General features: G+C 45.0%; 1 protein-coding gene across 2 annotated transcripts in view; it reads left to right on the forward strand.

The window, feature by feature from the left end:
• The window catches only part of ARID1A (AT-rich interaction domain 1A), a 71,733-nt gene that overhangs the window by 21,052 nt on the left and 23,411 nt on the right, over nt 1-27,270 (forward strand). For both annotated transcript variants that reach the window (XM_079938807.1, XM_079938806.1), the window contains exons 2-4: nt 6,141-6,353; nt 7,694-8,146; nt 9,155-9,271. In XM_079938807.1, coding sequence (XP_079794933.1) covers nt 6,141-6,353; nt 7,694-8,146; nt 9,155-9,271 — 783 coding nt within the window. The remainder of the gene's footprint in view (nt 1-6,140; nt 6,354-7,693; nt 8,147-9,154; nt 9,272-27,270) is intronic.

The raw sequence follows: 27,270 nt of genomic DNA on the forward strand, positions 1-27,270 counted from the left end.
CCTTCCTCAGATCTGAGTGTGGGGCCACGTGGAGCTTGCGGGAAGCTGAGAGCACGTTGGTTGGGAGAGGCCTTAACGTTTGTATTTATCCCTCCCTGGAATGCTCCTCAGTAGGGGAGCGTCCCATAGGAAAACTGGATCAACAGCTGCCGCCTGTCCCTGTAATCACAGGAAGCCAAGGCTGGGTGCCTTTGTATGGGAGCTCCACAGCCAGACAATAGTTTGTGCTGGCGGGGCCATGTGGCGAGTCACGTGACCTGGGGCTGTTTTCTGCCGGGGTCCTTACCCATCTGTTCTTTCGGCTCTTTCTGGGTTATCAGGCGCCAGTCCAAGTCCTCCCAGGCAGCCAGCTTCATGGCCAGAGATTACGAGCACTAACCTTCCTGGCAGGGGTGGTGTGGCTTCGCGTTTATGCAGATTAGCCATGTGTTTCTCACTTCAAGGCGTTCCACAGGAAAAGCCTTTTCCTGTGTTTGGCTCTCAGTGGGCGGTTCCCAGCTTACTGTACTGGGACTCAGCAAGCAGCAGGCGTGCACGAGAGGGATCACAGTACACTGGCCCCCTCCCATTCCACCTCCAGTGCTACGTCACCACAACACAACCGCTCGAGCTCTCATACTGTTGGTGTCATTCATTCGGTGCCAAGATTGCTTTAAAAAATTCCCTTGGCCCCAGTTCAAACAGGAGTACAGCTGGGATGTGTTAGATTTTAGGCAGTCTGCCCTCAATTTGAGATGAGTTATAAATAGCAGTGCCGACTTCCTTAACTACCGCTCTCTGAGGTAAAATGCAGGTTAATTACTGTGGGAATCAATTAGGTGGTTCTTTTGGTTAAAGAGCCAGGAATGCTTTTTTTTATTGTTGTTATTAAAAGTCATACAACAAATCTGGCCAGGAATAAATTGAAAGCGCAGTGAGTAAGAAATAATATTCTAGGTTTCTACTAGCCTCAACTAGTTGGCATTTAGGGTGACAGGACAAGTGGTAGTCAAGACTTCTGCTTTCTGATGGACACATTTTTGGCAGCCCAGTCCATCTCTCTCCAGTCATGTTCTTGCTGGTCCTTGGGTACCAAATCTGGTTCCTTTGGTTTGCTACACAGTCACTTCCTTTCTGCATCTTTGGATTGGGACTGAAGCCTGGAACTTTCCTCAGTTGGACTTTTATTTCAAGAAAATTAAGAAGTTTCTCTTTCCTGGTGCCACTGCATGTGGTGTGGTGCATTTTGGTGAACAGTATCTCTCACTTTGGAGTCCCTGGCCCCGCCTTCTCTGCTCTCTTCTCAATCAGTTGTGATCAGAAGTTGGAGAATTTGAAGTCCAGTGTGTTATATCTCAGCAACCCCTCAGGTCGTTATGGCTTTCCTTGGTGCAATAAGAAGTTGTAAGGGATTCCATTAGCCCTCTGATCTGGAGGGGCTTTTAATTCCGTTTGCTTAGAGCAGGGAAACTCTGTGCAAGTGGTTAGTCTGTAAGCTGTTTGTTCTGAATATATTCAAAGGGACCAGCCTGCTAGGCATCCTTGCCTTTGATGCCTAGGGAAACTACAACTTTTGATGCATTTCATTTGGCAGGCAGTTTGTAAGACGTCCAGTGATCTGGAAGGAGATAAGTGGTGAATAGAGATGGGGGTTTTCTTATGGCTCTTTTCCTCTTTTTTATTTTTATTTTTTATGAATGTAGGAGAGTATATAGCAGGGGGCCCGACTGCCCTGATCAAGGGGGCAGCATTTTCCTCTCAATTATGTGTCTTTGTGGCAGAGCCTTTGCTTTTGAAGTGTAATCACAGTAATCTACTCCTGTGGTTTCCCATTGAAGGGATTTCCTCTCTGTCTTTCCCAGAGAGGAATCTCTGGCTCTTTGGTGTTTCCCATCCTCTGCCTCTTCCTTGGTGCCTGCAGACTGCTGATACTGGTTTTTCTATCTTGTATGTAGTAGGCATTTTTCTCAGCTGAAATTGCTACTTTCCAAAAAAACTGATTAGTGAAGATTTAAGGCCCCTTCTCTGTTATGAAAGATTGGAAGATGACATTTCATCTATAACTGCAAATCACAAATCTTTCACAATGGTTTTAAATGTCAGAAGTGTGAGTTCAGTCCCTGCCTACCTCCCCTTCTGATATGAGCAGATGTTTAACTTTGACATGAGACCAGATTAATCTGGTTGAACTGAATATATTTTAGTTGCTAAGCTGTGTATTCCGTTTATTATAACCCTTTAGTGAAGGGAAGGGGTCAGAAATCTGATGTCCAGGAAAGGGAAATGTCTTAATTTCATTTTTTAGAATAAGAATTTTTTTAACTTGCGTTTATTTTTAGTCTGCAAGGAGTTTCTAAAGTAATGGAAGAATCCTTGAACCCTTTAGTAGCTGTCCTCAATTGGGAGTGCAGGCACCCTGATGTGAGACATGGGGCGGGGGTGGTGGGTAGGGGGGAGTAACTTGCCTTTAGCCTTTTGTTTTTAAGCAGTGTGTTTGTGGATGCCTGTGTGGTTTGAAGACCTCTCTGGTTATAGGAGAGAGGCACTTAAGGATGGCACTTAAGAGTCTCCTCAGAGGTGTGCTCATTCTTCCTTGACTGTTTGTTCTACCCTCCCCTTTGCTTTTTCAGTTCAGTCCCCATTTTTTTCTGCCCTCAAAGTCATAACCTGGTTTAGGGTTTAGGGGTGTCCCTGGCCCTTTGGCTAGGTGGTTTAATCTAGGCTTTCTTCCCATAGTATCCCCTACCCACTTCTTAAAGTAGGGCAGCCTGGCACAGTGAAGTTCCTGAGCCCTAGTTCTGCACTTGGGGTCTTTCGGGGGACTTTGAAGATAAAATACCTGATCTCCGATTTCTGAGAACTTAGTCTCGAGAGATGCAGTCAGTTAGCTGGACAACTAAGTGCTAAACCTATGATTCTGACTGATTTTACAATAGGACATTTAGAAGTATGAAAGAACAGAATGTGCTAAAGAAGTGGGAAGTGGCTTCATGTTGAAGGGTTGGGTTTCTGCTGGTGGAAGCCATTGTGGACAGGAGGGCAGGGCAGGGTACTATTGCGCAGAGCTGGACATGTGGGAAGTCTGGCATGAGGCTGAAAAATGCGTAGAACTGGAGCGCTGTGGCCCATTTGAGAGCCAGGCAGAAGCACTATTTATCATAATTGATAATAGCTACTATTCATTGGGTGTTTAAGTACCAGGCACTGTGTGAAGTGTGTTATGTGCGTTTTATGTTTTTTTTGTTTTTGTTTTTTGGCTGTGTTGGGTCTTTGATGGTGCACGTGGGCCTTCTCTGGTTGCGGTGAGTGGGAGCTACTCTTCGTCGCGGTGCGCAGGCTTCTCTTGTTGCGGAGCACGGGCTCTAGGCGCGCGGGCTTCAGTAGTTGTGGTACATGGGCTCTAGAGCACAGGCTCAGTAGTTGTGATGCACGGGCTTAGTTGCTCCGCAGCATGTGGGATCTTCCTGGACCAGGGCTCGAACCCGTGTCCCCTGCATTGGCAGGTGGATTCTTAACCACTGCGTCACCTGGGAAGCCCCAGTTATGTGCATTTTAGTTAAAGAATTGATGTGCTCAAGGTCAGTGACAAGAGTTAGGAGTTGAACCCAAGTCTGTCGATTTATTACTTTCTTTGCTCTTTCTATTTGTTACTGTACATGATGTAGTAGGTAGGAAGTTTGGGGCTGTTGTTGAGCAGGGAGAGGTGAAAATGATTTGTGAGTATTGCTCTAGAACTGTGCAATCCAATATAACCACCAGCTACATGTGGTTATTTGAATTTAAAGTAAATAAAAAGAATTCAGTTCCTCAGTCACACTAGGCATATTTCAAGTACTTAATAGTCATACAACACAGAAAATTTTATTGGGCAGTGTTTCTCTAGATCACTGGTTCTCAGCTAGTAATATATGTTAGAACTAGGGAATTTCCTGGCAGTCCAGTGGTTAGGACTTGGCGCTTTCACTGCCGTGGCCTGGGTTCAATCCCTGGTTGGGGAACTAAGAACTAAGATCCCACAAGCCATGCATTGCCCCCTCCCCCGACACACGAATCATCCAAGGATCTTAAGGGGTTTAGGGGGAGGGAGCCAAGCCTTTCTAGACTCGCTAAATTGGAATCTCTAGGGAGAGGCCCAGGCGTTTGTGCAGCTTCTCACATCTGATCGGTAGCTGTGGTTAATAGCTGCTGCTCTAGAAGCTCCGTAGTAACCATGGTAATGACTCTGCCCCTTGTGTGTTGAGGAGATCTAGACTGACAGAGACACCCAGAGTGGGCTGGTCTCTGTTCAGCAAATGTAGTCTCTTCACCTGGGGGCCACGTGGACAGCAGCTGCAGTCTAGGATAAGATGAGGATCTCCTTGTTATTTGCGGCATGATGTGGCTGTGTAAGCCCCTGAGCTCTTTGTAGGAGAGAATGGTGATGTTTTGGCTCCATTGCCAGGTGTATCTGGGGAAGACCACATGCTATTTATTACTCACTAGTTTGGTTGTTGAATTTGAACTTCCTAAACAGGCTCAAAAGAATCCACGTGGCTCCAAAGTTATGATCGGGAATGTTATTGGAGCTTCTGATACAGAGGCAGGTCTGGGCGAAAATTGTTTAGTTATGATTGTTGGAAATAGCACTTTAATAATATTGACATGTAGTAGTGATTTGGGACACGGTTTTACTATGATTCTCGTAGTTTGGAAACTTGGGAGGTTTCAGTGTTAACCTTTTAAGGTGAGATTTCAGCTGCAGCCTAAGAGAGAACTTCGTTTCTGCTTTTTTTCGGTTAGTATTTAGAAGAATAGTCTCTGTGGCTTTTTATCTTATCCATTTTCCTCACGACAGCTCGACTTCTTCATTATTATAAAACACTTAGGTAGTGTGCTGCAAAAAAAATATATTAGAATAATTTATTAATTATAGAATAATAGAACCAGAAGGGACCCTAGGTGTTATCTAGGCCAGTGGTTCTTAAAAGTATGGTGGTCCCTGGACCAGCAGCATCAGTATCACCTGGGAACTGCTATAAATGCATATCTTAGGCCCACCCCTGAACCTACAGAATCGTACCCTGGGGATGGGTCCCAGCAGTGTGCATTTTAACAAGCCCTCCGGGTGATTCTGATGCATTCTGAAGTTTGAGAACCACTGAATTCCTTAATACCTACTCCCCATCCCCAATTTAAGATTCAGTTTTCAGGTTTTACGTCAGGTGCAGGCCTACTTGGCAACTTGGGTGTATCTATTTAAGTGCTTAGAGATACTCCTTCCCTTCTCACCACCAATAGATATAGGTAGGCATCTCTGGGAGGGGAAAGTGTGCTGGGCCTCTGTTCTACGTAGCTCCAGTAAGATAAAATTATGTCAGAAAGTGAATGAGTTGACTGATCCTGTTGCACCACAAAGAGCTGGAAATTATGTTTGTAGCCAAATACCTATGAGCTTTGAGGTTCCATTATTGGTACCTCTGCATCTTGTTTTTTAGAGAGACATACTCTCTACCTGCCTTACACCCTCAAGCTCTTGAATATTAAAGGAGGTGAACTTTTCAGTTGAGTTGTACAAGGCTCTAAATAAATTCGGGGTCACAATTCCCTCAACAACTGTAACTTAGCTATGATACCCAGTTGGAAGAAAGCATAAATTTAAGTCCTCGTGCCATAGCACAAATGGGCTCTGGATGTGCAAGGAAATAAGTTTCCACTGTTTAAAGAATAAAAACATCTAGAGGCTTGTGTATTTGAATTCCCTACCACAGTATTAAAGCATCAGTTCTGGTGTTATTGAACAGGATCATGGCAGAGTATAGCAGCACCATCCCCTCCCAACTGAAGGGCCTTTGTTCTCATGTTTCTGTACCATAGAGTACGTGTATTCATTGCTCCACACCTGGCCCGTTCCTTGGATCTCAAGTAGTACCACACTTATAAAGTAGTATATAGCTTAGAAGATGCTTTCACAAACTGGTGGTGTTTCCATTTTACATATGACAAAATCAAGGTTCTGAGGAAGGTTACATGACTTGCTCAAGGGTTATTGGGTCTATACCATTACTTTATTTCATAGTAACTGTTTTCCTTTGTGGCATACAGACCTGTATGCCAAGGTTTGTGTTCATATTGGCTAGAGGACATCAAAGCTTCAGGTTAATGAAATGCTCTTTATTTTGTAGCCATCCAGTCCAATGGATCAGATGGGCAAGATGAGACCTCAGCCATATGGCGGGACTAACCCATACTCGCAACAACAGGGACCTCCATCAGGACCGCAGCAAGGACATGGGTACCCAGGGCAGCCATATGGGTCCCAGACCCCGCAGCGGTACCCGATGACCATGCAGGGCCGAGCGCAGAGTACCATGGGCGGCCTCTCTTATGCACAGCAGGTAGATGTTGACTCCGATTACCTCAATCCTTGTTGCTGTCCAAGATCTGGTCTTCAGCTATAGAATCAGAATGTGTCTTTGAAAAAAAAAAAAAAAAAAAAAAAAAAGAATGTGTCTTTGGCTTCCAAACCTCTTGAAAGGAATATAGGCCAGCTGACTCAGTTAGTTTCACTGTGCTATGTACAAGGCCAAGGTTGTGGTCACCATCGCATGTATGCTTGAAGGAAAACTGCTCCCTGGCCACCTGCTATACGTATCTGTCTTCTTTGACCTGGCTGGCCTGCTTGTACCCACTGAATGGCGATCTCTGAAGGAAGTGGGAAGAAAGAAAAAGGCAGTGGCTGAGCACCAATCAATCCACTGCTACCAAGAAAAACCGCTCATACCATGTGCCCTGGGGAGAGAAGAGGCCCTTCATGTTCTCAAGGCCTTCAACATACAGCTGTCTGGTTTAAAGTGAATGTTTAGAAGGGACTGGGAGTAGCAGGAAAAGGGAGGATTGAACAGTAAAGATGCTAACAGTGCTATTGCAGATGTTAAGATTTTACTCATCTCCTTTTATCTGACCATCCGCACCATCATCTTTTTATTGCCATTTTTTGTTTTGACAGCATTTTCTACCATTTATATGTGAATGGTATTCATACTGAAAATGGTGAGGGATAGAATATAAGACGTAACTTTACTTCTAAGACTTGAAAGCAAAGTATGCCCTTATATAAAATCACTTTTTTTTTCCAATGAGAAAATGGAGGAGAGTTGGGAAGGATATTATTGGTCTTTTTTTTCCCCCCTCCTTGCCAGATATATCCCCGGTGCCTAGAGTAGTGCCTGGTACAAGTAAGCAAGTAGGCTGTCAGATACTTTTTGAATGAAGACTAAATGAAAAAGAGAACCAGGGTAGTTTAGTGATTGGCATACCATCTGGCTTACTAAACCCTAGGTTTTCAGTCGGCTGAGCCAGGCTGCTCTTGACTCTTCGTTGTGGCTAGGATACAGATTCCTAGCGCTTATAAAAACAGTCTAGGCCATGATAAAAAGAGTAGACTCATTGGTGAAAACAGCTGTTCTTGAACTCTTGTAAGTTGACCATATTTTTATTAAACAGTGTGAATTTTCTGCGAATGAATGTGATCCACTTAAGAACAAACCAACTAGGAACCCAGCCTGGCTGTCCTTCCTGGCTCAGTTTAACAGGGTTGGTAGAAAAACCCTGGGCTTTCTAAATGTGAGGCTTGGCTTGCCAGCTTTGTATACCCATCTTCAGGGCATGGCTTCTGACATAATCATCTTTCTTCATCCAGAAGGGTCAGTGCTAAAAGTATCCTTTCCTTTTACAGATTCCACCTTATGGACAGCCAGGCCCCAGCGGGTATGGTCAGCAGGGCCAGGCTCCATATTACAACCAGCAAAGCCCTCACCCCCAGCAGCAGCAGCAGCCCTACTCCCAGCAGCCACCATCCCAGACCCCTCACGCCCAGCCTTCATATCAGCAGCAGCCTCAGTCTCAGCCACCGCAGCTCCAGTCCTCTCAGCCTCCGTATTCCCAGCAGCCATCCCAGCCCCCCCATCAGCAGTCCCCAACCCCGTACCCCACCCAGCAGTCCACCACCCAGCAGCACCCCCAGAGCCAGCCCCCCTACTCACAGCCGCAGGCACAGTCTCCTTACCAGCAGCCGCCACCTCAGCAGCCAGCATCCTCGACGCTTTCCCAGCAGGCTGCGTACCCTCAGCCCCAGTCTCAGCAGTCACAGCAAACTGCCTATTCTCAGCAGCGCTTCCCTCCACCACAGGTAAGAGGCCCCTTCCTCATGCCCTTCCCTGCGTGTGACCGCAGACTTTGGGGGCTGGTGTCATGAGAACTTTGCCTTACAAAATTGGTTCTCTAATTGAAACTAATAAAGATATAACTGCATAAAAACCTGTAGCTCTCCATACTCATGAAATAGGGCAGTGGAGAGTTGCATAGGCAGAAAAGAGATAAAGGTAATGGGACTGATTTTTTTTTTTTCTTTTTCTTTTTTTTTAACTCAGAATTCAGAACTTGAGCATCCAAGTTAGTTTGGTCTTTTTAAAAACAGTCGCTTTGGGAGGCTGTACTGTACATTCATCCAACTGCCATTCCATTCTGCTATTGCTCAAAATATTTTGGAGCCCTTCATTTGAAACTGCTGTCAGAGCTGACATCACATTCTTTAGAATAGTCTCAGTGGTAGCAAATCTCTTTATTTTTTTGAGAGTGGATTTGATTTTGGGAAATAGCTAAAATTCATCTGTAGCCATGTCTATGAACAAGGTAGGTGATAAAGTCTAAATAACAATTTGGGCTTTATTCTTTAAGGAGCAGAAAGAGGAGAATGACTGAGTGATGACAGGTCCATTAAAGATTTTGTGCATTGATGGCATTGTTGGAATAAATATCTTTAAAGGAAGCAGTACTCATTTTAATGCAGAGGTCCTAGCGTGAGTTTTTTGTTGGTGTTTTTGAATCAGGTGGTCTCATTCCTTGATAGATATAACTTGTAGTTAGCTAGACTTTAGCATTTATCCCCAAGTAACAGCGTTCTGTGGGTGGTGATAAATGGTCAGGAGTGCCATCAGAGAGTCTTATGTCCACTGTTGACATTCTTAAGAGCCACAGCTTGTTTTTTTCTGCCTTTGGGTAATATTGTGTGTGATTGGGCAGTCTCTCACACCTAGCTTCCCCTGTTGAAGAGAGTCCCATAGGCCTTTCATCATGAAGCAAGCTTGCCTGGTTTATCAATACCAAGCTCTCACAGCTTTTGTTTTTCTTGTTTTAGGAGTTATCTCAAGATTCATTTGGGTCTCAGGCGTCCTCAGCCCCCTCAATGACCTCCAGTAAGGGAGGGCAAGAAGATATGAACCTGAGTCTTCAGTCAAGACCTTCAAGCTTGCCTGTGAGTATTTCTGCCACCCTCTAAAAGATGATGGGGGCAGAGAGAAAAGCAAAGAAAACCAGTTTCTGATTGGATGTTTTGGTGGTATTGAGCTAAATGAATGATGAGCTATTCCTTGAATTCAGGCTCAAAATTCTGAATAGGAATTTATGGACTGACCTTATAGAATGTCTGTTTTGGTTGCCTGCCCAGGGAGGAATATGTGTGTGATCTCTGTTTAGAGATCTAAACACTGTTTTAAAGTTTTTTTGTTTGTTCATCTTACTTTTGAGGGCTTGATTTTTAGGTGTTTGTCTGAGCGGTAAGCTGGGAGGTAGGATCTGGGGTGCATTCAGCATGGATTGTCACCTTGAGCATGGCGGAGTAAAAGCAGATTTGCTAGTTGTTGTTTTGTGTGAATAGGTGCTTTCGTCTAGTAGAGTTTTTGGTGCCCAGATGCTTGGTTAGTGTTTGTAGAATGGACTGACAGTATCCTGAGAAAGACAGTGTGGTTTGCTGATTTAGAGCTTGGGCTCTACACTCAGAGTTCCTGGGTGTGCATTTTGACTCTGCCGCTAACTCTGGATCCTTGAGCAAGTCACTTAACCTCTCCGTGCCTTAGTTTTTGCATCTGTAAAATGAAACTCTTAAGTACCCACTTCATGGAGAGGTTAATATTAAGTAAGTTTATATAAAGAGAGTACTGGTGCTTGTAGGTGCTCCATAAATGTCAGCTGTTATCATCATCATCTTAGAGGGACTATACTTGATACTCAAAGGCAGTTAACACCAACTATTAAATAGTAGGCTGGTTCTGGGAACATTTACCTTTCGTCTTAGCTCTGCCAGTACACGTAGGCAAGTCACTTAGGCTGGGCACAGGAATAAAATGGGATGTTCTGAAATCTAGTAAGACTGCAGGTAGCAAACCTGCCATTACAAATCTGGCTTCAGTTTAGGAAATGGAAGTTCAGCCACAGGTGCAAATAAGATTCTTTTGAAATTTTGATTCTACTTGGATTTGAAGCTTGTCTCTTCATTTATTCTGACTTTGGGGAAAATGGTTTTGGGATCTTTAAGGAATAGGTGGGAGGCAGGAACTCACTTCATCGTGAAGCCTCCATGGCTTCCCTTGAAGATCTCTGAACCATAACCTTAGTAGGGCAAGGTCTGTGGAGTCTCTCAGCACCTGTAATTCAGGCTTCCCAGGCCAGGATGAATAGCTATTGTCAGATGGGACTTCGGAGACTGTTGACTTTCTCAGCTGAGGAATTGGGGGAGGAAGTGTCTGAATAAGGCAATCACTCTTTGTTCCCTTCTCATTAATGTCTGTTGCAATCCTTTTCTGCATCCTGAACTTCACTGGAATGTGCTTTTTAACCTGATTCAGTCAGAACTGTGTAACCACTCCCTCATCATCTATGGTCTGTAGCTAAATCTGGGTGAGGTACACAATATTGTGGCAAGAATCCAGATCGGTGGATTTCTACCAGTGCTGTAAGTTGCTCCTCATCAAAAAGTTTCTGCTTGTTTCTAGTGACCTTTTGATTGGACTGTATTTGATAGCTTTTAGTCCTGAGAAACCTAGCATACAAACATGTTGTGTGTCTTTTGAGGGTTGAGGGCCTTATACTGTTGAATCCAAGAGCTTGATTTGACCTTCTGAAGTGAAGACACTGGTAGCCTCTTGGGCCCAGGAGAGGGTTGTTCCTGGGTTAGCCTATCACAAGGAGCATTCCCAAGTTCAGGCTTCTACTGTAGATTCATACAAATGGGTCATTTGCTTTGTAGTAGAAACTCCGTGTGAGAGGTGAGCAGGCTGGGTTATTGGCATCTTGTTTGTTGAATTGCTTTTTATCCCTCTGCTACTTGGACAAAGAAACAAAAGGTGGTTTACTCTTCGAAATTTTGGTTTGATGCCAGATTTGCCTAGCCAGGCTGGGGAAATAGTCACATCTGAAGAAGGGAGAAGGCTGGATTCCCTGCAAGGGGCCCACTCCTTTCTTCAGCAGGTGTGTTAAGGGAGCCCTAAGTTCGCCAGTGAATCCCTCCACTCAGCACGTGTTTGTTTGGCTCCAGAGCAGATGCTGTGCAGCCCCATCAGTGTTCCACATCCCTCTTTTCAATCATTCGCCTTTCTGGCTTAGCCCTAAAGGCATTAGGATTGTGACCCTTGACTTAAAGGCTCAGTATGGTTTCTGATCCTGATTATTACAAAAATTAGATTTTGAGGAGTTTTTGCTCAGCTATTAATGCCAAACCATTTAGCTACTATTATCCTGATTATGTTATCCCTCTATTAAAACCTCTCAATTATTTTTCATTAATCTTAGAATAAAATCCAAAATCCTTATTATTACAAAGGCTATTCTCCGCCCCCCTCCCCGCCCTCCCTTTCTGATTTAGTAGGTCTGGAGTGAGGTCTCAGAATTTGCATTTCTAACAAATTCTTGATGCTGCTAGACCAAGGATGGCACTTTGAGAACCTCTGCTTCATCCTTTTTTGCTCTCTGCCCTCTCAGTTTCTGTAAGGCCCCATGCCTTTTCTGCTTCCAGCCCCTTGCACACAATCTTCCCTTTGCCTAATACACTTTTCCTCCTAACGTTTCCCGTTCATATTTCAGACTACATCTTCAAGATCATTTCCTCAGAAAACTCCTTCCTAATCAAGCTTCAAAACTCAGCTTAAGGGGCTTCCCTGGTGGCGCAGTGGTTGAGAGTCCGCCTGCCAATGCAGGGGACGCGGGTTCGTGTCCCGGTCTGGGAGGATCCCATGTGCCGCGGAGCGGCTGGGCCCATGAGCCATGGCAGCGGAGCCTGCGCATCTGGAGCCTGTGCTCCGCAACGGGAGAGGCCACGACAGTGAGAGGCCCGCGTACGGCAAAAAAAAAAAAAAAAAAAAAAAATCAGCGTAAATAACTTCTATGATGCCTTCACTGACTTAAGACAGTTTTTTTAATTAATTAATTATTAATTAGGTTGTGCTGGGTCTTAGTTGCGGCAGGCAGGCTCCTTCGTTGTGGCAGGTGAACTCTTAGTTGCAGCATGCATGTGAGATCTAGTTCCCTGACCAGGGATCGAATCTGGACCCCCTGCATTGGGAGCACAGAGTCTTAACCACTGTGCCACCAGCGAAGTCCCTAAAGGTAGTTTTTATTTTATTATTTTAAAAGCCTGCAATATTTAAGATATATGAAAAGGTATAAAAAATAATTAGTTGCCTGAGTACCCATCTTTAGAAACCAAACCTTGCTGGAACAGGTAAAAGCACCTTATATAGCCCAGTGGGATCACTTCCCTACCCTTGTGCCCAGAGAAGCACTATCCTGTATCTGAGGGTTTTTTGTTCCATCTTGCTAGAGTATTTTGCTGATACTTCTACGTTGCTGGATCTTTTCCACTAGACAGAAAGCTCTTGGAGGGTAGGCATTGTATTATTGACCTCTGTGCCCATAACACGTATCGCATTATACCCAAAACCAGTGGTTCTCTACCTTGGCTGCATGTTAGAATTACCTGGGAAGCAAATGATCTTTAAAACCAATGGCCAGGGTTCACAGAGTTCTGATTTGTTTGATATGGGGTGAGGCTTGGGCTTTGGTATGCTTAGAAGCTGTCCTGGGTGATTCTGATTTACAGCGCCTGTAGAGATCCACTAGTCCAAACTATGTCAGGTTCCTTTACTGTAATAGACCATCTTAGTGCCCATGCTTCTTGTCAGTGCTTATCTCAAGGGTAATTTCAGTTACTTATTCCAAGCTTAGTGAGGGTAGACTTGCTTTGTCTTGCTCAATGCCATCATAGTGCCTGGCATATAGTAGGTTCCAACTCATTGAACAAATAAACCTGAGCAGGTTCATTGATCATCCAAAAAGTGTATGGCTGACAGGGGACAGCGTGACCATATTACCAGATTGTTGTTTTCACTGCTAGTGCAAAGCTGTTATCACAGACTGATATGGGAATGCCCAAACTTCATTTTAGAGGATAGATTAATTTATTTGTGCTTCCTGACAGTGGCCTTAGGAAGAAATGGGGTTGGGGTTTGTCATTATCTTATAGCTACCACTTCGCCTTATGTTAAGAAGGTTCTTGGGACTTCCCTGCTGGCGGTCCAGTGGTCAAGACTCAGTGCTTCCATTGCAGGGGGCATGGTTCAATCCCTGGTCAGGGGAAGTAAGATCCTGCATGCCACATGGTGCAGCCAAAAAAAATAAAAGAAAGAAAGAAGGTTCTTGTAAGGGGTGGGTGAGCAAACCTCTAGGTGTTTCGTTAAGTCTTCAGTTTTCTTTATTTTGGGTCAAAATCTGTAAGGGAGTCATCTGTAAATTGGTTTCTGACTTTTGATTATAGTCATTTTTGAGAATGACTTGGAGTTGCATCTTGAAAAGCTTCTATTTAAGTGATTCATTCAAGTGTATGTGGTTTCCTTGGAGTAACGACTGCTTCCCAAATTTTTCTTACTGCAGCACATTTGTAAATTTACATGTTAGTCTTGAAAGTGTACCTGGGATAGAGTTTCCATTCAGTGGTGCAAAATGGATATAGGATTAAAAGCCTTGATCTGGTAGAGGTTAGCTATATCACTGCTTCTCAAACTTCAGCATGCATTAGGAATCATCTGGAGATCAATTAGAACAAGATTACTGACCTCTACCCAGAGAGATTCTGATTCAGTAGTTGTGGGGTAGGACCCAAGAATTTGCATTTCTAAGAAGCTCTCAGGTGGTGCTGTAGTTCTAAAGACCATACTTGAATAACAATGAGCTTTGGTAGTCCTTTGAAAAGGGAAGAAAAAAATGACTAGACTTGGAAGCCACAGTGGCAACTTGAATAATAGTGGTGGTGACTTACACTGTCGTTTGCCTCTTGATGATCTGGAGGGAAGACTGCGGGTTGAAAATGAAGGAGGGGAGACCTTGGGAGAGACAGACTGCCTGCAGCTGTGCCCCCTGCAGTTTATTCGGAGGTTAGGGCAGCCCTTGCGTTGCCAGCACACCCTGGGAGCTCTCAGCTCTGTGGCACTGATTGCTGGATCCCTTGTATAAGTTGTTCACCAAATCCTAGTCTACCTCAGAAATGGCTTTTAAATCCCTTGTCCTTCCTCGTTGCCTTTCTTTCAGGCCCCCAGTATCTCTCACCAGGTGTTTTGCTACCGAGTCCTGACCTGTTTCTTTTCCTTCCAAGTCTGTCCTCAACATAATCACCAGAGTGATCATCTTAAAAAATCAAACTTGGCAAGTTACACTATTGTTCTAAAACCTCTAGGTACTTGTTGCCTATAGGTTTAAGCCCAAGTGTGACATACAAGTTCCTTTGTGATCTGGAGTATTGAGGATATTTTAAAAAGAAAAAGAAAAGTAGGTAAGTTCCCTGTCTTACCTGTAAAACCTGGCACCCTGTTTGCTGTGGTTGTCACATAGGAGGCAGAATACGCATTAGACAAGGGTTGAACTTTGATGACTTCTGAGGTAATCTGAGCTCTTAAGTTGGTGAGTCTGAGTATGACATGCTTGCAACCCTCAAGGATCCTCCTCTGTTTCATTAGTAAAATAGATGGAAGAATGTGTGCCTGAATGTTACAGTGAGTGCTATCAGGGCTTGGTGAACTCAGTGATCCATTTATGTCTAAATAGTAGAGGGAAGACATCATGGCAGAAGTTTAGTTAGAATGAACTAGGTATGGATGTATTGGGGTGGTTGGAAAGGAAAGTACAGCCTGAGCAGAGGCTCGGTGGGGGTGGGATGCAGTGTGGATGACACTTAGAGGGGCTGGTCAGGATCAGGCTTCCCGGGGTGGGGAGTAACAAACAGGATGGAAAGCTAGATCACAGGGGCTGGAGCCCTGGTAGGATAAGGGAGCCATTTGGATCTTATCTCATAGGCCTGCAGATATGTAATTAGGGCAATAGCATGATGAAATTAATGTTTTACAGAAATGATCCATTGGTGTGTAGTGTAGTTTGAAAAGGGGATAGTCTGCAAGCAAGGGGATAAGTTAAACTGTTGAAATAGTTCTGGTGTTCAGTGGAGTTCTACCCCTCTGTCTCATTTACATAACCACCTAGTCTTAGTTGTGAGATGCACAGGAAAGAATCTATAGAACTGAGAATAACTGCATTCTACTGGCTGGAAAATTTAACAATGTTGTATACTGGGTTGGGGCGGGGGTCGGGGGAATCTCATTGATGGAAATAGAAAGGTTAATAGGAAAACGCATTTTTGAGGAGAAGTTAAGTCCCATATAGTGAGATATCGAAAAACAAATGCTTAGTTACTAGTTGGAGATAGGAGACTGAAACTTGGGTAAGAGCTGAGTCTGGATAGAACTTGAGAGTTGTCTGCATAGTGGTTAATAGTTAAACCATGGAATGAAGTTAAACCATGGAATAGTTAAACCACCCAGACCATGCAGCATGGAGAGAGGAGCCAGATGGAGCCCTGGACAATGCCTGTGGTCACTGAGTAGAAGCGCCCAACACGTAGCTGGAGAGATTGGAGGGGGACCAGGATCATGTCATATTTCCATATTTCTGGAAGCCAAGGAAGGGACAAAGATGGTGTGCATCTAAAGTATTTTCAAGGAATATAAAGTTAGATTTGTCATGAAGCAGGTTATTGGAATACTTCTGAGGTAGAGAGAAGACCTAATTTCTGAGGGCTGGAGGGAAGGAAATGAGCAAGGGAAAGGTGTAAGGGTAACGAGCACCCTTGAAAGGCGTGGAAAGGGAGGCAGCTGAATCGGCCTGAATTCCTTAGGTTCATCTCAAGACCCACATGTGTATAAAGCAGATAGATACAGAATGGTGACGCTGCTGGCAGAACATTAGGAAGGTATAAACAGGCACATCTTTCAGGAGTTGCGAGAGAAGGGAATCAGGGACACTGGTTTAGCTTAAAAGGGACACTATATATCCTTGACTGAAAATGTCTCAGACACTGCCATTGAAGATCTCAACCATATTTGTTTGCTGTGGTTAGATAGGAGTGGAAGTGTGGAAGTTGTTGATGCCAGGAGTGAGGTGAGCTGGAGTAGGATTTTTTTTTTTTTTTTTTTTTCGGTACGCGGGCCTCTCACTGTTGTGGCCTCTCCCGTTGCGGAGCACAGGCTCCGGACGCGCAGGCTCAGCGGCCATGGCTCACGGGCCCAGCCGCTCCGCGGCATGTGGGATCCTCCCGGACCGGGGCACGAACCCGTGTCCCCTGCATCGGCAGGCGGACTCTCAACCACTGCGCCACCAGGGAAGCCCAGGAGTAGGATTTTTAATGTCTGTTAAATTATCTAAAGATATTGTTGTATCACTTGGGTTTCCAAGCCCTTCTTTAGATTTCTACTTAACAACAAAGTAGCTATTAGCACTCATGCTTTACTACTGTGATGTTCTCAAATCTTGAGAGCTTGGGTTATAGTGATCTGGAAAGAGGAAATGGGAGGGAACTCTTGTAGAATCTGAATCTTAGAGGGCAGGAGTGAAGCCAGGAAAGGATCTACAGCCAAAACGAATCTTCCTGGAAAGGCAGGAATTGAAATGTATTAAGTTGAATAATCACTTCTGTTTTACATAAGAAGAAACTAAGGCTTGGAATTGGAATTTGAATCCAGTTTTCTCTGATATTTTAGATGAAATATTTCCTTTAGCATCCCACCCAGCAGAGGAAAGTCATGGACAATCTTGATTCTCTCTTAATGTTTAGCCAAAAGCCTGAACCCTTTGTCATTTAACATTTACTAGATTTGTCCTAAAAGAAGAGTATAAATGTATTTCCATTTCCCTTTTTTGCCCAGACCTGCCTGTGATGGAGGCATAGATGAGTTGTGAACTGAAGGCACAGGGAGGAGTGGGAGAGGGAAGATGGCCAAATCTATAGGTCAGGCCTGCTGGAGGTACTAACCGACTGGGGAATCACCTCAAACTGAAAAGTTGACAAAAGTGGTTCTTTGGTTTCCTTGTGTTGTATGGGAGCCTGCTCTGTGCCTTCTTAAAAATTTTTTAAGTCTATTTTTTAAAAATATTTATTTATTTATTTATTTGCCTGCGTTGGGTCTTCGTTGCTATGCACGGGCTTTCTCTAGCTGCGGCCAGCGGGGGCTGCTCTTCGTTGTGGTGTGTGGGCTTCTCATTGCGGTGGCTTCTCTTGTTGCGGAGCACGGGCTCTAGGCACGTGGGCTTCAAGTGGTTGAGGCACGCAGGCTCAGTAGTTGTGGTTCATGGGCTCTAGAGCGCAGGCTCAGTAGTTGTGGTTCACGGGCTTAGTTGCTCCGTGGCAACTTCTGTGGGATCTTCCCGGAACAGGGATAGGACCAGTGTCCCCTGCATTGGCAGGTGGATTCTTAACCACTGCGCCACCAGGGAAGTCCCTGTGCCTTTTTTTTTTAAAGCAGTGTCCTGATTAATGCTAAAACTTTAATCAGTTAGATCCTTGGTACTGGGGAAAATGTGGTCCATTATCTAGCAGCACAGATATCACCTGGGAGCTTGCAAGAAATGCAGATTCTTGGGCCCCACACTAGCTTTATTGAATCCAACACTGTTAACAAGATCTCCAGGTGATTCATGTGTCTTATGGTTCTGAAGCAAGGAGGAGTTAGACCCTGAAAGCTGAGAGTAATATTTTCAAATAAAGTATCATGCCAGAGACTTTGGAATACAATAAATTTTACCGTGTCTAGTAAACCAGTTGTTTTGTGGGTGCTCTGGGGGCCCTGACTCCCTGTGCCTACAGTCCAGACACTATTATGGGGCCATCTACAACTCCCAGCATACCTCTGCAACCTCATCTCTGGCCACTCGCGTGTGCCTTAAGCTCCTCACAAGCCGTGGTCCTTCCTGCCATTGTCCTTTTGCTTAAGGTGTGTGTGTGATCTCTGCTTCCCCCCCACCCCCAACTTTTTTTTTTTTTCTTTTAAAGCCCAGCAAACTTCTACTTTGGCTTCAAAACCTAGCTGTGAAATACCTTCTCTGGGACTTCTTCCCATTTTCTTCATGTTGACGTAGCATTATGCTGGTACTTCTGCTTGAGTACTCAGGCCTGTGTCTAATACCTGTGTCAGGCAAATACTTAGTAAACCTTTGTTGACTAGCCCCTAGGTTCTTGCTACCTACTTGATCTTGGGGACCAGCTTTTTGTTGTCTAGGTTTATTGGTGAGGGGCGGGGGGGGCAGAATGACAGAAATTCTCTAAAGGCTTAAAAAACTGGAATGTTTGTGAAGGATTTTAATTTTACACTGTTAGTGTTTCCTTTCATCACATTTCATGGTAAAAGGAGGCAGGACCAACGGTTTTTGCCTAGGTTTTCGATGGCTTATTTTTAAAGGGATAACAGAAATGTCACTAGCAATTTTGGTACCCAGAGAAGCTGGGCCATTCTGAGGTTGGTGACCTGTTTTCTTTACATCTGACTGTGTATCTATGCTTGCTCCCCTTGAATTGTAATCCAGGTGCTCTTAGAAAGTCTCATAAAGGAAATCCCCACCCCCTCTCACATATCTGCCCAGACTGCTCAGAGCAGCATGTACCGTGTGCAAGTAGCTGTCCCTTCTCTAGAACGCCGGTTCTCTGGCAGGACTAGCCAATCTGCTTCTCCATCTTAGTCACGCTGCTTTGGCCCTGATACTGCCTGGCGCCTGCTGGAGCCTGTGCTGCTAGCAGCAGATTACTGTATGCTTGTTCCTGGGCCCATTTCCTGTTTCTATTCTAGTTGCTGGTGGCTCAGCTCTGCTTCCTGCCTGTGTGTCTCACACAGATTCCTCTTGCTGGAACCTTTTGTTTTCTTCGGAACAACTTCATTCTGAAAACTAACTGAGCCTTAGGTCTAGTGTTATGGCTCCTGGGCTCAGTTAGCGTTACTGAGGACTGGTGGGAAGTACCCCATCCCCACCAAGCATATCACTTCGATTTGACCTTGTTTTTCAGTTTGTCCCCAGTCCTGCTACAGGAAGCTGGTGGTTCGTTACTTCAATCAGAAATTGGTATAAGAAGATAAACTGGGATCTTGTAGGCCAAATGTATCTTCACTTATTAGCAGTGCAGGGCTGTCAGGACTGTTGTGCCCTGGTTCTTTACCACCTGGAGTATGTAAAACATACTTCCTGCTGCTGAGGAAGACAGTTGGTACCCTTTCTAGCCCAAGCCTAGAGAATATATTTGGGCTTGGGCAGGTAATGCTATCCTCAGCAGAGTAAAAGCTTACAGAGAATATAGGGATGGAAAGGAAAGCATGTGCTGACTCAACCTTCCAACTTATGTGAGCAGTTCAACACCCCTCAGAGCTTAGAGTGGGAGGGAGAAAGTACAGGAAGGTTGTAAAAAAGGAAGAAGTGAAGGAGGTTGTCTTGGGCAAATGTATTTTAAAGTTCTAGGCTTCCCCATTTTGCCCATTTTTCCCCAGAAGACTCTGACTCAGGGAATATGCTTTGTGAATAATTCTCTTCTTTCTCCTTCACAACTACTCTCTTAGGATCATCTGACAGTACTGTGTCAGATAGAGTGATTTCTACACTGAACCTAGGCCATGCTAAACCCTAGGTATGTTTAATAGAGAAGTATTTAATATAGGGAATTGGACTTAAAAAATTGTTAGGCGGATTGAGGGAGCATGCTCTAGGCTCATCCTCCAGGAGTCGGGATCTAGACCTAGATTTGACCCACCAAGGGAACTCCTGCTTGTGAGTCACTATCAGATTGAGTGCTCTAAATCTGCTATCTAGGGATCAGTAAGCTGGAATCAAGAAGCAGCAGCTGCTGCTACCAGAACCAGCACCCAGTTAACTGGAAGATGAAACCAAAATGCTCCTGGAGAGACAAGTGAAGGAGACAGAAGTATGATCACTGCCATACTTTGATCTAATCTTGAGTCTGATTCTAATTAGCAGAACCTGAATTATAGCCAAAACCCATCTGCAGGGATTCTGGGAAATGTAGTTTTTAGCTTTTTAACCTCTGCAATTAGGAAAAGAGTAGAATGAAGTTAGCATGAGCTACTCCACAGAATATTCACCACACTTAACACAAACACCACCATCCCCCCTCACCCCACTCTTTACATATATGAGGAATCCAAGACCCGAACAAGTTAAAGGACTTGCCCAAGGTCATTCAGTAAATGAGAATATGGGCTTCCCTAATAGTGAAAACCCATTGCATTTACTATTAGGAAAAACTCCTATAAAGGGTGAGTAAAAAGCTCCTTTAGGGGAAGGAAGAGTGCCATATTCAGAAAACAGACTTTGGGGACTTCCCTGGTGGCACAGTGGTTAAGAATCTGCCTGCCAATGCAGGGGCACGGGTGCGAGCCCTGGTCCGGGAAGATCCCACATGCCGCGGAGCAGCTAAGCCCGTGCGCCACAACTACTGACCCTGTGCTCTAGAGCCCGTGAGCCACAACTACTGAGCCCGCATGCCTAGAGCCTGTGCTCCGCAACAAAGAGAAGTCACCGCAATGAGAAGCCCGCGCACCGCAACAAAGAGTAGCCCCTGCTTGCCGCAACTAGAGAAAGCCCGCGCACAGCAACAAAGACCCAACGCAGCCAAAAATAAATAAATAAATACATTAATTAATTAAAGAAAAAAAGAAAACAGACTTTGTCTTCCATATTCTCTTCTCTTTGAGGAAAGGGAGGGAGGAGGTATGGAGAGATGTGGGGTTGAGACTTCTAGGCAAAGGTAGTGATACTGTAGCTTCTGGATTTGGGTCTCCTCCATAGGAAGATGTAGGAAGCATTTACTCTGGAAGGAAGAAACCTCAACAACTAGAATTTCTTGAAATTCCTGAGTCAACATATGGATGAACTCAGTTGCCTAGGTGACAGTAGCTTTCCTCCATCTATCTCCCCTTCTCCTTCTCTCTTGTTGGTGCTTTTATAACGTGCAGAGCTGTCTGGGAGACTACCTTGGTGAAGTACATGCCCCAGTTCTGCCATTGTCCTTCTCCAAGAAGACCAAACAAAATCCAAAAGCTAGCCCCTAGATTTGGGATTGTGAAACTGTTTCTTGTCTGTCTGGGGAAGGTGGGTGAGGGGTAGCTTGGACTTTCTGAACGAAGTCCTTCTAGAAATGCTATATTTACAGAAACCACTAGGGCCCCCCTGCACCAGAGTGAGAATCTTGGTCCAGAGAGGAGGGCCCATAGGTGTGAACTATGTTAACATACCTGATAAATCAAGCATGGAATCAGCTCTGTTGTCTTTTTCTCATATTTCTAAGATATTTGGTGTTCTACCTGAATGTTACGATGAAACTGGTATGTGATCTAGTGCTGTCCCTTTGGGGGCCAGTGCTTGATCTCTTGCTCCATCTACTTCCATGGCCAGAACCTATTTCTCCTCCCCACCTGGTGTCAGCATGGAATTGGCTGGTATTGTGATGTAATCTCTGATTGCTGTGAGGCGGAGCTCATCTCCAAGCTGTTGGCTAGCTTCCTATTGACCTTTCCCCAAGGGAGTTAAGAAGCCATGCCTTGTTGAAGGTGGGAACTAGAGGTTGAAGGTTCAGACTGAGAGCAAATCTGTCCCTTAAGGCCAGCTTTGTTGTGGGAGGAATATTGACGGTTGTTTACTGAGGTGAGTGAAGGTAATTTCCTGATATTTGAGGAGAGAAAAAAAGTAGGAGAGAAAAAAAAGTAGGAGAGAAACCAAGTTCCAAATAAATTCACTGCATCTGTATTCAGAGGAACTGTCATCAAGAATATTCGTTCTTTTCCTTCCTCGTCTTTTGCTTTTAGGACTTGACTATGTCTTTCCCTGTGTACAGAGTTGTTGTTTTTTTGGTTTTAAAGGCCTTCAGGGCTGTCTTTTCTGGTTTAGGATTCTATCCATTCCCCACTCTCAGATTTCTTTGTTCCACCCCCTCCCCCCAAATCTTTGGATTTTATCTAGACCCGTAGGTCATGGTAGGGAAGACCACTGGCAAATATAAATTTAGGGCTTTAAATATCAAACCAAGGAGGCCATCCAGCCCCCTAGACCTTGGTCTACGCTGTGTTAAGCACAGTGCCAACTTTACCTTCCCTACTTGTGTACATTACGTCCGTCCTCCTTGCTTTCTGATTGCTGTATTTCTGAGGAGCAGCCAAATGAGGTGAAGCCTAAGGCAGTACCCCTCCCCCTTACACTTCTCAGATCTAGAATTCTGCCGTCTTTTCCTCTCCCCTTTTTCCTGTTCTCCTTACTCAAGTTCTAGGATCCAAGCTGATGATCATGGTGGAACACGGTCTGTGTGGTTGGCCTTCTTGACAGGGAATGCAAGCTTGGAGAAAGTAGGGGGTTCTTAACTTCTTTGTCTTCTCTAGCTTTACAGTGCTCACTTCCTGCTGGGATTAGAATAGCCCTATTCCATAAATATGCACTGATCTTGACTGCTCTAACTCAGGCCCAGCTCTGACCTAGTTTCATTTTTTTTTAGATTTGAGTCTTAGCAGCTAGTGACCCTTACAACACTCTGTACACTTTTGGCCAAGAGGTGGTTTCTGGCTAGATGAGACATTCTCTAATGAGAAATGCCTAAGTGAGAAGAAACCTTGGCAGGGGAGGGGTATGTGTCAGAAGGCTGGTCAGGTAGGTAACATGGGTATTACACAGACGTGGTGGGGTCTGTGACAAACTAGAAAGCAAGGTTTCAATCGATCAGCACCTCTGGGAGTTCTAGGATCTATTCTTTTCATAAGTTGGGAACCTGGATTTTTTTATGTAAAACATCTGAATTATTAGAAAGGTCTCATGGGGACGTTGGGCAATGGATTAAAAGGTTCTCCGGGGCCTGTGGGTCTACCCCTGCAGCTTGTGGATTGCCCAGGTAGCTTTGGTTCCCTTGAGCTGGTGCTTACAATTTTTCTGGGTTTAGGGGCCAGCTGTGGGAAACACCATCTATCCGTTGCCAACTCTTATTGTGTTTTTGGTGTTTGTTTTATTGGCTTGGGGAGGGGGAAGTGCAGGGGAGATGTTGAGCAGAAGCACTCAATGTGATTAAACCTCTAGCCGAGCAGATCTGTGGGAGCAGAGTATCGACCCCTGGAAAATCAATGGCTGCTGCAGTGGCCGAGCTGCTGTTTGAAGGGGCGCCCACTGCAGGAATGCTGGCAGCCCAACGCTCTTTCTTCTCCCCACTTTTTACCTCAGCAACGCCCTCAGCCTCCACCCAAAGGGTCAGACCTACGTCAAGAGATTCTGCTGAGGTGGATTAGAACAGCAGGTTCTTGTTTTTTGTAATTAGATTGAAATTTCTCCAGTGATACAGAGCCCCACCTCCCGACAGCCTCCTTGCCCGACGTTCCTTCCCTGCACTGCAGTTCTATCAAGAGCTCTTATCAAGTGGCTGAGGCCCTTTCAGGATTGCACTTCTCCGTCTTAGGCAGGAGAGTCAGTTCCCTTGATGACAACACCCAAGAGTCCCTCCTTCATTGTGGAGGTCTGGAGTGGAGGTGTGCAGGGTTAGGGTGGAGGAATGACTATTAGAGGAAAGAGACTAATAGAGATTGGGTCTAAAGAGGATGCTTTTGAGTAATATTTATCAAGCATTTATAGTCTTTTGTGTGCCTGGCATTTTTCTGGTCACTAATAACATAGGAGAATATAGCTCCTAAGGCTAATGAGGAAAAAGGCAGATTCAGCACAGTACCATCAGTCCTGAACACTGGGTCTAGAGGACGTTGAAGGGACTCTGGGCTCTGCCTGCGGAGCGAGCGTGAGGGGTCAGGGTAGTTATACTGTGATTGTGGAGGCTTTGCCCCCACAAAGCTGTTCTCATCTTTGAAGATCCCAAGGCAGAAAACAATTTTAGTCTGTAGTTGATACACCTATAGTGCAACTTCAAGCAGCTGTTCTTGCCACCCAGTTCTCTTTGGTGGCTGGGAAATGGGCTACCCTGTTGTGTTAGAGGAGAGCTCTGTTGCCCCATTGTTGGAGCGTGGCTGTGGGCAGGGGGTTGAAGCTTGCTTGGCACATGCCCCAGAAAGGAGTAGTTTGGGAGTTGGGGCTCCTAAACAAGACCCAGTTGTCCTGCAGTTTGCAACGGTGGCTGCAGGGCTGGGTGAGGAAGAAAGTGTGAAATTATCGGAGATGAGGCCGCCTAGAGGCTAGGAGTGTTTTGACTTCTCTCTCTGGGCCACACCCTTATGCTTGATAATAGGATTAGGGCCCAGGAGTACCTGCAGAGAGAGATCAGACACCTACTTTCATGGGACTTAACTTCCTGCTTATCTCCCTAGATTCTAAGTCACACTCTCCTCCCTCCTCACCCCTGTGCATTAAGTATCCTTCTAAGGACCCAGAGGAGAGGAAAAGTACTACACCCTTTAGTATAGAAAAAGTAGGTTTAAATTAAGAGAGTTATAGGTGACAGGGCTGACTTGAAATAACCATGAAAGGAAGAGTGATTTATAAGGAAGAGTGGCTAGGAAAGAGGGGAACACATAGCATTGTAGACTTGTAGAGTTGGATTATCTAGTTTTATTCTTTCCTTCTGCAGAAGAACTAAGTGATACCTAGTGAGGTTAGCCTCTTAGAGTCATGTAGCTAATCACCCGGTGTGTCTGGAGACAGACTGTTGTTGCCTCACCTTGTTTGGAGCACGGAGCCTAGCCTTTGATAGTGGCAAACTTCTACCTTATGGTGGAAAGAGTGCAGGCTTTGGAATCAAAAATATGGGTTTAGACCCAGTTCTTCTGTTTAATAGCTTTCTCTCCTTGGGTAAGTCATTTAACTTCTGAGCCTCTTGCTGCTTTGTTAAAATGGGGATGATACCTACCTCAGAAGATTGTGAGAGTGGAATGTGAGACAGCCACGTACCCTAGGGTTGAACACATGATAGTCACATATTCGTGTCAGTTCTGAGTCCCTTAAAGAGGGAGACACGAAGGGACTTGGCTTTTATTCCTCTTTCCAACATCCTTTGAATTTGGAGATTTGGTCTCCCAGAGCTTTCTTTATGAAATTTGTTGAGTATATGTAGGGGATTTCGTCTTGGAAGTGGGCCCCTGAAAAGCATTCTGGAGACAAGAAGAGTCTGACCTTTCTCTACTGTGCATTTCCCACCAGGCAGCCAGAAGGTACCCAGAAGAAATGATTCATTATCGCCAAAATAAAAGCTTGTAGAAAAAGAGAAGTGGGAGTTTGGTGAGGGGTTTTTGGGAACTTGGGGTGGGGGGTTAAGAAATAAGAGTTCTCTGAGCCTTTCCCAGAGCAGTTTCTTCTATTCCACACAGTGAGTGTAGTCCAGGCAGGAGATGGTGCTTGGTCCTAAGCTGCAAGGATAGTTGCCAGCCTCTGTGTCTTTTCTTTCCCCTTCCCTACCACCTGCTTAAAGCCTGACTTGGAAGTAAGAGGCAGCCTCTTCTGTGTGTTGATTCGTTCTTGGCATTTCCACGAGCACTGCTACCGCTAGCCTGCTCTCAAGGGAGGGATGGCATTTAGTCTCTTGGACTAAGACCACTTATTAGAACAACAGAGCAGCAGTCCTGTAACTCTGGAGTCCCTTCTAGCCTGGGTGGGTCAGATCGCCCATCTTTCCATTTAGCAAAGACTGAGGAGAAAAAAGAGAATTATTGTACTGAATATTTTTTTGTGAGTGTATGATAGAGGTAGCCTCTTCCTCCCCTGACCCTTGACAAATATGTTGCTTAAAGAAGGCTTTATGAAAAATCAGCTCTCCCCCAAATTTATTTGCCTTAAGTAGTTCTGAAGTAATTAAGTTTGTCTTTTTCCTTGAAGTTTGTTAAAACTATTGCCTCCTTTCCTACCATCTGCCTTTCATCAAAGTTAAGTTTCCCAACCTCTTCTGTGTTCTTCAGGATTTCCTCCCATTCTCCAGCCTGGGAGCAGCCTCCCACAGGGACCGTGGATCTGTTAGGCTGGGCAAGTATGTGTGTAGAATTTACCTGGGGCGGATGGTTTCCCTGCCAGTAGTCAGCACAACTTGGCAAAAGCTCGTCACAACTGAAAGAATATGAGGACTCCACCTGGGGGTTAACAGAAGCTCTATTTCTCGAGGATTCGGCCAAATTTATGAGAAAACCCTGAATCTGAGCATTGCTATGAGCTCGTTCTTTAGACTTCCTTATTGATGTTGCTTAATCTGTTCAGCAAAATGAGCTGATGTCATCCTTGTGAGTCTCTGTCAGAAGATTGTTTAACCCCCCACCCTTCTGTAACCCTGATCTGGTATCTTCCTGCTTGAAAGTGTACTTAATCAGGCAGCCAGTTCATGTTAGAATTTGTAGCTCTTCCTGTGAGAGCACTGCAAACACCCCCCAACCCCACCCCACCCCCACCACACACCCAGTGAGGTATGGACTGTGTGATTTTGGGCATGGTTTTGTTGTGGTGTGAAGAGGTGTTAGCTGCTGAGTTCTGTTTGTCAGCAGAGCCTGACAGACCCATGCTGGCACTCGCTGGGGCTGGGCAACCAATCACAGCTGGAACAGTTATCGTCATGGAATCCCTATGGGCTTCCTCTATCAGGTCACATCCCAAAATAACATTGGGCAGTATTTCAAGTGAAGAAACGAAGGCTTTCGGGGCTGTAGCCAGCCTGGAGTGTGAGATTCTGTGTGAAATAGTTGGACCTGCTCCAGCGCTTTTGATCTGCATGGTAGATGAGCAATAAAATGCATGAAACACGTTGGAAACACGTGAGGAAATTCTCCCTGGCCCTGCTGCTTCCTTGGAACTGGCAGGGCACTGAGTGGGCTGATCCTCACCTCCTATCTCTCAGCAGGATTATGCTTGGAGGAATGCAAGCCCGGGAAAAGAGATCTTTCCACTTACAGGGCATTGCTACAATTCTTTCAGCAGTCCTCCTAGAAGACACCTGTTAGGTGGACTCTTTTGGGAGAACTGAGAACCTGAGTCCTGAAATGCTAAAGGTCGCCCCACCAGGGAGAGAGAATAGGGGCTTGGATTGATTGAACTTTGTCTGTGTGATATGTGTGCTGTAGAAAGCCGAACTTGTTAGGCACATTGAAGTCTGACTCAACAACCAGACATCCGGCTTTTTGTGGAACAAAAGACCTGAAAAACTGGCTTTTT

Source organism: Stenella coeruleoalba (assembly GCF_951394435.1).
Source record: "Stenella coeruleoalba genome assembly, chromosome: 1".
Lineage (NCBI taxonomy): Eukaryota > Metazoa > Chordata > Mammalia > Artiodactyla > Delphinidae > Stenella > Stenella coeruleoalba.